We start from the raw sequence: 13,204 nt of genomic DNA, 5'->3' as shown, positions 1-13,204 counted from the left end.
GCCGGTAATTAACACCGTTAAGATAGCTAGTTAGACAGTCTAGACACTGTCCTGTCAGGGGCAGGTTCATGCTAGTTAATAAACGTAGGTCTACATCTCAGTGCCTCTCCAGATCTGTTAAATTATCTGAAGGTAAATTAATGTCATCTTTTCCTGCGGTCCATTAACTATGCTGGTATAGTGACAAAAGGTGGCAGTGGTACAGGGGGTAGAGAAGTCGTATAACAATCAAGAGGTTGCTAGGTCGATTCCCTGTCGAAGTGTCCATGAGCTGTTTTATAACTTATTTTGAGCATCAAGTTGACTTTGGACATTATTTGTCTGTAAATAAATATTTCATGTTAGTACATTTAATGCTGTTTAGAGAATTCTAAAATGACTTCGAATTTCTGTTTGTAAATGTGATAGGAGAATTCGGTATTTAGCAGTTTATGCTAGCTCTCGTGAAAGCACTTTTTTCATGTCCCCCCCCCTGGAATTACTCTCTGAAATTTGACCATGTATTGTCCCCCCCTACAATGAAATGGGATCTCCGCCCCTGCTTGTAATTCATCTTTATTCGTAAGGAAAGTGTAAGCTAGCTGTCTAATCCTGCCAAGAGGAAACGCAGGTCGAGGACACAGGTTAAGCATTATCTTGTTCTGTAGTGAAAGTGAGGAAAACTTTATTTGTAGTATTTGTCAAGGTCAAAGTATGTCACTCAGAGACTCAACATACATCAGGCTTAGTCAGAAGTGACTTATGTCGTCTGCATTTCCAAGCCATATGTGTTGCAAATGCTGTTGTGATTAACAGTTTGTTTCCTTCCAAAAACAAGAATCTTAACGCTGCATTGAGGCATCACTGCCATGTCGTGGCAATAAATGTCCTACATTGCCTCTGGGCATTGATTTCTTAGTAGAGACCAAATGTGTATGAAATGAAACTCTCCACAAGGCACCAATGATTTGGGGAAAAGACATGAATCATCCCATCAGTCCTCTTGTCACCTGGTTGTATTATAAGCAGCCTGTCTATCTACCCTGTACCTTTGTAAAAGTTTACTCATCAATCATAAAGTGTGGCTGTTTTCCTTTCGTCACATCATGCTCTCTGCTTCCACTGCAGTTAGTCAAGTATGTAAATTTACAAATTAAAGATTGGGATTGGCAGAATAAAAATAATAATTTGGCTATGACTCCTTTCCCTACACACAGTCTGACAGGATATCTGGACATTTCTGTCCTAAAACAGAACAAATGGTATTCAGAGATGCAATTGATGTCCAACTGACACAGAACTAGCTACTGTTCATTGGATAGATGAATATGGAATACGTTTTAAAGCAGTAATAAAGCCCATTCATTTTTTTACTCCAAGTTTTGAGAACCATAGGGGATGCCATCCAATTCTCGTAGTCATCTTACTTTTGCTCTAGGAGAATCAGCAGCCTCTGGTTCTCCTTCTTCAGTGCCAGCCTTTTTTGTCTCTCCTTATGTTCCTCACCTGTGACCCTCTTTACCTCATAATTCCTTTACTTCTCCTGCTTTTCATTTCTGAGAGGCTCCGTTGCTACTTCCAGTCTTTGGTTCCCTTTATGTCCCTCTTCTTAATCAGGCTCAGGTGATTCATTATAGACATGAGGTGAAGCAGCTTATCAGGTAGCTGCTCATTCCTGGATGTGAAGCCTATTGAACTGGGGCACTGCCATGTGGTACATAATGGTCTTCCTGCCGACTCATCTCGAATAGGTGACCATGGCGATGAGTAGGCTATATAGAGGCAGACTTACAACATAGCATACAGCATCTTGAAATGATGAGTTTGTTGACACGTTGATTTACCTTTAATGATTAGTATAGATTTGCATTTACAGTGCTCAATTAGAAATATGTGTGTCTCATGACTTCAATCCCATCTAAATAGAGACTAAAAGGTACAAGAAGAAAGTTCTCTTGTGACCCGTGATCGTAACATCTGATATTACTGGGCTACGTGTCGGAATAAACTGATTCTTTCTTTAAGCCGCCTTCCCAAGTCTCTTACTGCTAACTTGAACCAAGGGAACAACTTTGGCGTTCCATCAAGGATTCGCCAAGAACAGCATACTCTTTCAAAAGGTCTAGTTGATGTCCTGAATTGATATATAAAATAATCTTAAATATATATAAAATATATATAATCATAGTTATACAACTCACCCCAGTCAATGTTCATGAGCTTTAGGAAATGACTGCCGCTTTATGTCCACAGAAGGTTTTAATATGTATTATTGTGTAGATACAGTATATGAATTTTCCAATACCACAGATTCAACATTGCAATCACCATGGAGCTTCACAACAACAAAAACTAACAAAAAAGATTATACATTATAAACCTGTGATGGTGTTTTAGTAATCTTACCTGATTGCACAATATTGCACATCAAAAGCAAAACACACAAACCAAAAATATAACCGCTACATTTTTTTTACATGTACACCTCATGAATACAAGAATTTCATAGCTTAACATAAAATGCAAAATTACTCAGACATGTGAGATTCAGAGGAGATAACATTTAAATAAACACTAGGATTTACACTGTAATTATATAATGTTACAATAGCTATCCAAAATGCTGTTTTGTTATTTTTACCTGATTACATGATATTCTAAAGTCATTACGTTTTGTAATATGCACAGTCATGAAAGCAAGTGAAGATTCAGAGAAAATACAATTGAGATAAACCCTGAGATTTAGATAACTTCTACAACATTGTTGTAAATGCTTTTCTTGATGAAACATGGTTGCTTGGCTGGAGGTCTCAGAAGAGCAATTTTTACTTTGTCATATTGGTTTAAAGTGAAGCTTCAAAGATAACGTTCTCATTCTCATATTCATCCTTAGAATGCTCCATCAGTATTGTTGCCAGAGTAACAACAGTACTGTTAGGATGCAATAATTTAACCAGAGGGATATTTACACCTCTTTCCTGGAAGATCAGATTCTGGAGAGTCAACACCAAGATTCGAGAGGGATGTTTCCTCATCTAGCTCATCATACTCAACACTGATGGTTTCACTGAGCACAGACCGGACATATTCACTTGGTGAAGACACTGAGGTTTTATGGGCTGATACATGATCAGACATTTTGGCTCTCCGGATACTGTCCTCCGCTATTGCTGACAAGCGCATGGTGAGGGAGGTGTTTTGGGAGAGAACATTTTAACTTTGTTGAAGTTGAATTTACACACTGCCTGTTGTGGTTTGTTTAACAGGAGGCATTGCTCTAGGCTCTCGAGAATTTCAGTGACCTCCAACACAATAATCCCCCTTGACTCAAGAAACTTCTGAAAATGTTCTTTGTTCAGCAGAAGACCAAGGTTCAGGGCCCCCCAGTTGATGGACTGACCAGGAAGTCCAAGGTTCCTGCGGTACTGACAGAATGTGTCCAAAAATGCATTTGCAGAGGCATAGTTTGTCTGAGAGGCATTTCCCAGGAATGAGATGGAGGAGTAGTAGACAAAATAGTCTAGCTCACAGTGCCGGGTGGCATGGTGCACATTCAACACACCATTCACTTTTGGATACATGACTTTCTCATAGAGGGACTTATTGAGGCCTTCAATGAGCCTATCGTGAAGCACAACTGCACTGTGGAATACTGCTCTGATTGGACAAGTGGGAAAAGTGACTGCTTGCTGGACATTTGCAGAATTGGACACGTCACATTTAAGGCTAGTAATGACAGCAGACCATTGGTTCTGGACATTGCTTATGTCATCCAGGACCTCTGGGGAAGGACTGCTCCTGGAGAAGATAACAATGTGGAATAGTAGCCTATTTACAAGGAAAATTTCTGGCTCAATAAACCGGTGATGAATGGTTGACACACAGATTATTTTATGACTTTATCTTTCCTAATGCACCTTGCCCCACCCACTGCCTGAGGTTCCGTGGAATTGGGAGTACATCCAACAATGAATTTAATGGGGTTAGCGTCCATAGCCCAAAGTTCTCTCCAACTGATCTTCTTCATCTCAACACTATTTCATGGTTTTATCTTTCCTAATGCACCTTGCCCCACCCAATGCCTGAGGTTCCGTGGAATTGGGAGTACATCCAACAATGAATTTAATGGGGTTAGCGTCCATAGCCCAAAGTTTCTCCAGCCGATCATCCTCATCTCAAAAATCAGATTCGGTGGAATTGGGAGTACATCCAACAATGAATTTAATATGGTTGGCGTCCATACCCCAAAGTTCTCTCCAGCTGATCTTCCTTGTCTCAACACCATGCCAGTCCATCCATTGCCCTTGCTTTGCTTGAGAAGCTGGTGCTGCTCGTGTAGTTTCTTCTTGGTGCTCGTGAACAAAGCTGCCAATGTACCCTCACCCATTTCCAACTGTCCCCTAGCCCAGACTCCACTCTTCCACTGCCCAATGATATCCCTATGCTGTAATGCGCCTTGTGCATGTTGAACCGCTTCTACTGGATTCCACCACCTATTTTTTACCGGTGGAGCAGTGTTCTTGACTACTTAACTGTAAGTTAAGTTCATGTGAAAACACATTCTATAAAAAAAAATTGTGCTTTGCAGTTTAAGGAAAGATTGTGTTTTATGCAACTTAGCTCTCAATTTGTAGTGATACACACATATAGTAGAGGCTCTGGTCAACCCTCTAAAGAGCTGCTATCGATTTACTTCGAACATAAGACGACATTGGCACAAAAGTCTTCATACTTCTTAATGAACTGTATTATGTATGTTGTATCTTCTTGTTTTTCTCTCTTTTTTATAGTTGTATGTCTGTTATTTTATATGGAACTTGCCGTCTGAAATAAAGATTTATATAATAATTATAATACAGTCGCCTATTTACAAGGAAATGTCTGGCTCAATAAAGCGGTGATGAATGGTTGACACACACAGATTTATGACATTTGCTTAATGACAAAGACAGTATTTTATGGTTTTATCTTTCCTAAAGCACATTCCCCCACCCACTGACTGAGGTTCTGTGGAATTGGGAGGACATCATTTGTGGCTCCAAGATAGTATTTTATGTTTTTTAGTGGAACTTGAAATTGTATACTGACATCAGCAAGCAAACTCAAGTCTCGTGCTTTGCCCCATTTGCCAGTCCTGTTTGTACGTGCCTGGAGTTCATTCTTCTGCCCCTCTTGCACAAAATAAATCCTACTGTTCCTGTCATTAACTGGCAAAGAGTTAACCATTTATTCTCAAAAAGACACATAAATGATTCTAGAATCCGTGTAGCAACCCTGGCTCAGGCAAGTTTTACATCCAGACAAAATGTGTTTAGGTGCCAACACCCAAACACAACTTGCTGCTTTTGTCTCCATCTCTGAAATAGCAACTTCATAGACAATCAAAAGGCCCAGGCCCTGTTAGCTGGCTATGCATATGCATTTATTTTAACAACGTTCATGGTGTGATTTACTGGATACACTGTATATACTGGAGAGTGAATTAACATCCTGTAGTGGTAAATCCAAATCTAACTTGACCTTCTATGGAAAATGAGACTCAAATAATATTCCAAATGCACCAATTTGACCCCAAAAAGTTCACCCAAGTATATGCGTGTATGAGCAAGAGATAATTTATTCTCCATGGACCTCACTTTAGATATTTAATGTCAGTCAGAATCTCTCATACAGACAGAAAGTAGTTGTTTTGTAGTTTTGGTTCCATGCTATCTGGCAAACCAATAATTGATTTCAGGCCAGCCGTAGTGCTAAGGAACCACAATACCACTTATCTTAGGTGCGATGTTTAATTGAAAAGTAAATCAAACCACAACAAATAACATTTAATTTTAAAACAATCTATTTGACCATTTAACTTTGTCTGTTAGATTATCCTGTAGATCTGGAACCTGAATTTAAGTATTTGACATCAACTTAATGTGATGAAAGGGAAAAAATACCTGTTTGTGTGTCCTCACACACTAACCTTATTATGATGACTAATGATCCTGCTTCTCTACACAGGAACTAGGGCATGGGACACTCTCATCACATACATGGGGCTAAATCTTTAACCACAGCATGGGTTAGAAACAGATAGTCGTGGAGGCACAATAAGGATATATTCAGGAGCATTTATTTTCCAGTAATTACTGTAAACGGGAGAAATTTGTGATGCTGAATTTGGAATTATTTGCATATTGTTTGGACAAAGGTTTAGGATTTTAGCCTCAGTACACAACACCATAAACCATGTGAAGAACTGAATCACAAAACCTTTACAGGCAGAATGAGATATTCAGGAACATTTTATACACCCCACCTCAGTACTCAGCATCAGTACAAAAATACCAGAAACCATGTGATGAACTGAACGACAAAACTTTTAATGCATTTGCTTTCAGTTGTACAATAAAAAATGCATACATAATATGACTCTTACAAGCACAGCGTGGGTTGACAGTTTACCATGGTAACACAAACATGCTGAAGCATCAGCATTAACACACTGACTGACTAATGAGGAAAGGTTAGTTAAAGGTCAAATGTTTTAAAGAGTGTTTATGACACAAAGCTCTCACAAACAAAATGTTTCATGCAAACAACAGTGAATGTAGCTGATTATTACATTATGTTCTGTGTATATCAAACCAGTACATTCATTTACACACAGTTCCAGTTCCTCCCAAAAAGTAACTGTCTAAAGTCTTTATGTAAACTTAAACTATGAAGATACAAAAATATATTTTCACTGTATCAAAGTAACTAGAGCTTAAGGACAGTGAGGATTACTTCTGTAGTAAGAGTTTTGTCTCCCCGGAAAGTCAAGATGATTATGGTAGTAAAATGATTGTTTTGCATCAATAGTAGCAGACGTTTGAATTAACATTCAGTTAACAACATTAAAATGTAGTGTTTCCTTCAGAATTCTCTGGCTAGGCTATTGTGTTGTGTTTCGAGTAGCAGCCCTCACTGGCTGGACCCCAGGGGTATCAACATGTTCCCTGAGAGGCTTTTCCTCTTCAACACTACTGCCACAAACTCCAAAGAACGTTAGAAACACTGGGATAAACACAAGACCGTGGGCAGCCCCAAACAAGATGACTAGAAACATGATCTTGAAGAATGTTCTGAAGATGTAGCTCTTTGCTGCTGAGAGGACAACAACACCAGCAACAGTAGAGACAGCTCCTTGTATAATTGGATACCCAAGATTGTAGAGAGCGTCTATGGCTTTTTCATCAGGTGTTTTTTTGCTGCTTGACACAAAAGCATAGGAAATGTGTGCAGAGAAATCTACAGAAAAGCCAATGCAGATTACCAGGTTGATCATAGAGATGGAGTCTAGATTAACATCCCACAAAGCCATGAAACCAGCTACACCCACTATAACTGAGGCAATGGCAAAGGTCACCCACAGAGAACAGACAGGATGTGGAATCAACAGAAGAGAAATTACAAGCATCACCACGGTAGCTGCTAGAATATTTTGGATAGTATTGCTAACAATGACTGCATACTGATCAAAGTAAATGAAGGCAGGGTGGTAGACTAACAGATCCATGTTTTGCCCACAAGTGGAAGCTGTGTGTCTGAAAAAATTCAACATGTTTTTTTCGTCAATTGTAGTGGTGATGTTAATACTGGGGATGAACAATCGAGAGGCCAGTATTTTTCCACTAGAAATATTAACATCCCGATAGAAACCTGATATATTAAGAAATGTGGGCAAGTTTCTCATGAATTCATTTTTATCTGAAATATTTAAACCAGTTTGCTCATAAGAGTCAAGCCAAGATATAGTCATGTTTTTGGCAACAAAGTCAGAGGATTCAAATTCTTTCAGGCACATGTCGAGGTTTTCACGAGCACTTTTCTCCCAATACTGGAAGTTTTCATCTTTAATGACTAACATGACAAAGGGGCCGTAATACGAGAAATATCTGTCTTCATTGTCATAATAGCTAACGACATACGAATCATCAGGTGCAAGATTTTTCAACTGTATGCCCTCTTCCATTTGAAAACAGCCATAAATACTACCAGCCAGATACCCTGCGTAGAGAAAAACCACAAACACCTTGGTCCATATATTAGTCAAGAATGGTCCATAATACTTTTTAAAGAAGAAATTGATGGGCATTTCCTCCTCCGCACCTGTCTGAGGATCATAAGCACCACCGACTGAGCAGGCATTGCTCTTCTCGTATTCATTTGGAGTTTCAACCTTCCTGAATGTCAGCCAGTGTCTGTTGCCTTTCTCTCGTCGTCCATTCAGTGCCAGACAGGCACCGAAGAACGTGATGTTGTAGATGTAGCAGAAGAGGATGGCTGTTCCGGTGTACGTGCAGAAGGACTGTACAGAGCGAAAAGGCGTCAAGAGACCAATGTAGAAGGCCAGGACATTAGTCAGAGTGGTGATGGTGATGGAGACAGCTGCCTCCTCGTACGTCTCTGCCATGCGATCTTCCATCTTGTCATGAACCCTCGTTCTCTGCCAGCATGAGATCATGATGAACATGTCATCCACACCAATACCTGGGGACAACCGGTATTTAAACATCATACATCATACAACTGTATTTATTAAATGGGAATTGCTTTATGTTGGGAAAAAAATGAGTGTACTGAATATGACAGACTGTGATAACAAATTTGCAGTCTTACCAAGAATGAGAAAAGGGGCACTGGCAACAGGCATTGAAAATGGCATCCCACAGAAGAGAAGCAATCCAAAACTGGTAAGCACAGCCAGGCCTGCAGAGAGAACACCAGCCAAGGCCACCCACACTTTGTTTCTCACACAGTCCAACCTGAAAGGGAGAACCCAGTACACCAGCCAAGAGCCATGTCACCATCTATGAGCTACACATAGCCTCCTCGTGCCACATAGCAGTCTAAAGTGTGATACATTTATAAACCAAATTCCTTTGCACGGATTTGAAGCTACAAAAAATGTTTGGGATGAAGCTAACTTATCTACTCTATTAAGCTAACCATCTCCAACAACTAGATCTAGATCATGCTAGATCTTATCATGGCACATTTTAATGGTGTGTGAATGGTGTATGTGTTTTCACATCAAACATGGCTGTAAACCTACCTGAGACATGAAGCAATTGAAATGCTAATGGCCAAAACGTAAGTAATGGAGAATAATGGAATCACTGTCTTTGAATTTCTCTCAAATTCTTCTTCTCTTGAAATTGAAGTGAAATGAGATACAGATATCTGAAATAAACAAAGTCGTTATGAATACAAACATGCTTGCAAATGACATGCTGATGATAGGCATCCTTAAGTTAACTCACTGTGATAAATAACATAACACCTGCGTAAAAGAAGCTGAATAAAAATAAAATGACAACATGCATTTTATTGATAGTGACTAATTATGATAAACAATCTGTTAAAGCTGAATATTTGCAAGATTTTTAATTCAAGATTCAACTGAAATTGCATTAACACCAACTGAAACTGCATTATCATTTTTTCCTCTAATGTAGGCAGGGCCGGTCCTTCCTACAGGTGACATAGGTGGAGGTCAGAGGTCAACTGCGCCTCTTTCGATTTTTGGCTCATTTTCCCCTCATGTTAGATTCATTTTCTCAATGTCAAAATATTGGTTGGAGATATAGAAGGGGCGCAAAAAAACTGCCCAGCAAAAAAAAAAAAAGGGCAGAGTTTTTCTCCAACCAATATTTTGACATTAAAAAAATTAATCTAACATAAGGGAAAAATGAGCCAAAAATCGAAAGTGGAAGGGGTACGTACCACCTTGGTGTTGTCAGAACATGCTAGCACATTGAGGGGTATGGTTTGAGTGTGTGTGTCCAAGCAATGTCGACGAAAGAAACTATGAAGAGGCAAAAGCCATCCGGGGCGCAATTCAAAAAGAAAAGAAAAGAGAGAAGAGAAACGTGCCAAGGAGAAAGGTAATTCCTTAAATCCTGTTTTTAGCCAAGAATGAATCCCAGATAAGAAAACTTTCATGAATGCCAGAATTGCCCCGGGCACTTTAGTGGAGTTAAAAAGAAAAGATGTACCTTATCATTAAAAGCCTTCCTACTCCGTGTCACATAGTTCTTTAAGGATTTTACAGAGGGGGGTATATCAAAAATAATATGTAGATTTATTATACATTATACAAAAAAGACTAATTGATTAAAATATTGAGGGCCAGCCAGTCATAAATTACACCAGGGGCGCATAGATAAGTGAAGCCAGGAGTGAAGCTTGCCTAGGGCGCCAAATGTGCTAGGACCGGCCCTGAATGTAGGGGGTTGGATGTAGCACAGTTGACATTGGAAATAACTAGTCTGTTGTAATCTGATTAGACATGGAAATCTAGGTGATTACGGATGGGGGAGAAAAGAATGTAGGTACACTTGGTAATCAGGTTTAAGCTGTCAAAACAGAAATAAAAAGAAAACGTGACTTTTAAGGAATTCTCCCTGTCGATCCATGTAAATAAATGTGAAAGGCTTACACTTCTACACGTCTGGCTCAATAAACCTTTTATTAATGGTACGGTTGAAACATTAACAGATTTCATGGCACTTCCTTAGTGACAGAATATTTTATGGTTTTATCCCATGTTTCTGAAGAATAAGGTAGGTTAATACTCATCACATCAAAACCATCAACACATTCTGTTAGAATTAATTTTTTGCTTTGCAGTTTAAAGAAATATGGTGTTGTATGCCATTTAGCAAAGGTGCAGTGCTATAGGCTACCTCGTAGCTTAGTGGCTTAGGCAACTGAGCCTAATGTTGTTGTGACCAAATACCCTGGTCGTTCATATTGAGGCCTCTGTTGGCATACATCACCCATGTCTACTGAAGCTGTAAATATTCTCTATGGTAGTTAAATGCCATCCCCACAAATACAAACAAAACAAAACATATCTTTAGAGCACTACTATTGCATTTACACCAGTTCTTTATTGCTGATGTGTGGATTTATGGTATGTTGATTGAACAATATGGCTTTCTTCTGCTTAGTGTCTCTCTATTAAACCTCTAACGGGACTATCCCGAGGTGACCATCTTGCCCATTTTTATGTGATTTTGTACATGCTATAAGAATGTAGGTAACTTGGAAAAAGAGTTCCAGGTGACTTTTATACTGGAGTAGCAGGCTCAAGTTGAGTATGCATTATGAGCAGCACAACTGTTCTCAACGGTTTCTGGCTAATTTGACCCTGAGGAACAAAACTAGGGTGCTGTAGTTTACTGTAACCCGAGCGAACATCGAGATTTTGCCACGCCCTTTTAGCGTGCGTCCAGCCATCTGTATCTCAGCTTCTGAAGGTCGTAGACACTTGAATTTGGTCTCAAAATGACTGGAATACGCATGTTTATATATGCACTATGAAGGTTTCTAAGCTCTAAAACCTTTACTTTTCGAGATATTCAAGACATTCAAGATTTGAAGCTTTTTGCGCCCCACGCGAATATGCCCCCCAAAAATTCTTGAATATCTCGAAAGGTAAAGGTTTTAGAGCCTAGAATCCTTCATAGTGCATATATAATATTCAAGTGTCTATGACCTTCAGAAGCTGACATACGGATGAGCATGCGTGCTAAAAGGGTGTGGCAAAATCTCGATGTTCGCTCGGGTTACAGTAAACTACAGCACCCTAGTTTTGTTCCTCAGGGTCAAATTAGCCAGAAACCGTTGAGAAAAGTCGTGCCGCTCATAATGCATACTCAACTTGAGCCTGCTAGTGGAGTACTTTTTGCGCCCCACACGAATAAAAATAAATCGTTTTTTCTTGAATATCTAAAAAAATTAAGGTTTTAGAGCTTAGAAACCTTCATAGTGCATATATAAACATGCATATTCCGGTGATTTTGAGACCAAATTCAAGTGTCTACGACCTTCAGAAGCTGAAATACAGGTGCGCTGGACGCGCGCTTAAAGGGCGTGGCAAAATCTCGATATTCGCTCGGGTTACAGTAAACGACAGCACACTAGTTTTGTTCCTCATGGTCAAATTAGCCAGAAAACGTTGAGAAAAGTCATGCCGCTCATACTTCATACGCAACCTATGGCCTGCTACTGGAGTACTAAGGATTTCCCCCTTTCAATCCATGTAAATAAATGCGAAAGGCTTACGCTTCTATCATACGAGAGAGTTCTAAAACACACTGGGATCTTTTTCGAATTTCTGCCCTCAGAATTACACCTGTGTAATGCTAAATATGTTTAATGGAAACGGGTTACTTTTAATAGCACAAGGGAATGACACACACTTACCATGTCGACTGGGATTTCTTCTGAAAATGTCTTTATAAAAGCCTGCAGCCATGCACCATTCTCGCTTTCGTCCATCTCAGTTTTGGCATCTTTTAAAAAATAGAAAAGCCGAACTGCCTTTGCACTTTGTATTGCTTTGCTGTTTGGTTTTAGGGTCACCCCACCAATTGTTGATCCCAAAAATACTCCGCGATGAAGTGGGTATTCAATAGATGTGTTGTCAGCTTTGGATACAATGTCTAAAACTGCATTTGATGTGCACGTTCCGTTTGTATTCGCACAGAGATCTGCATAGGTGCTTCCTGTTAATTCTGTTGTTATGTTTCGTACTTTGTTGTCCAAATCGATTACTTTTTGAAACAGATCTTTTGAGAGAAGGTCATTGTTCGAATAACTAAACACGATCAACGACGCGTAAGTCCCTTCTGTGTTCAGCCTCAACTGAGAGAATTCGTCACTGTGAGGAAAATAAGTTTTGACATATTCTCTCTCTGTCTTAGCCTGGCCGTTTGTTGGTGTGAACTGATCTTCGATGTCGCTTGCTTCTCTTTCACCGAGAAAGTAAAACCCCCCTCCGAGACCTCCTGATAACACCAAAGGTAAAACTAAAAACACCCATGGTTGTTTTCCCACGAAAAGACCCAGTTTATGAAATCCTTTTGATAAAGGCTTCACGATGCAGTTCGTGTTGCATGAAGGCATTTCTAGCGTCTATATGTTCAACCTAGGCAACGCTCTGAGCTCCAATGCGAGTACATACAGTGGCCTATCTATAAGGAAATGTCTGGCTCAATAAAGCTCTGATGAATGGTACGGCTGAAACATTAACAGATTTTATGGCACTACCTTACTGACAAAGAATATTTTATGGCTTTATATTCTGAAGAATAAGGTAGGCTAATACTCATCCATGTCAAAACCACATTCTGTAAGAAAAAAACATTGTTGCATGGCAGTTTTTTACTGCAATTTAAGTGCAGTG

At 39.5% G+C, this 13,204-nt stretch overlaps 1 protein-coding gene across 1 annotated transcript; it reads right to left on the bottom strand.

Annotated features, from left to right (window-relative positions):
* Positions 1–6,326: 6,326 nt before the first annotated feature.
* On the bottom strand, positions 6,327–12,997 carry LOC105889241 (patched domain-containing protein 3-like). Its single transcript, XM_031584108.1, has 4 exons — positions 12,223–12,997; positions 9,065–9,192; positions 8,629–8,774; positions 6,327–8,499 (listed from the first exon to the last, which is right to left on the bottom strand). Exons 1-4 carry the CDS (start codon positions 12,922–12,924, stop codon positions 6,902–6,904), a joined length of 2,574 nt encoding a protein of 857 aa, XP_031439968.1. The 5' UTR covers positions 12,925–12,997; the 3' UTR covers positions 6,327–6,901.
* Between the last annotated feature and the right edge of the window lie 207 nt (positions 12,998–13,204).

Source organism: Clupea harengus, chromosome 17, assembly GCF_900700415.2.
Source record: "Clupea harengus chromosome 17, Ch_v2.0.2, whole genome shotgun sequence".
Classification (NCBI taxonomy): domain Eukaryota; kingdom Metazoa; phylum Chordata; class Actinopteri; order Clupeiformes; family Clupeidae; genus Clupea; species Clupea harengus.
This window is presented reverse-complemented; position numbering and strand designations above follow the sequence as displayed.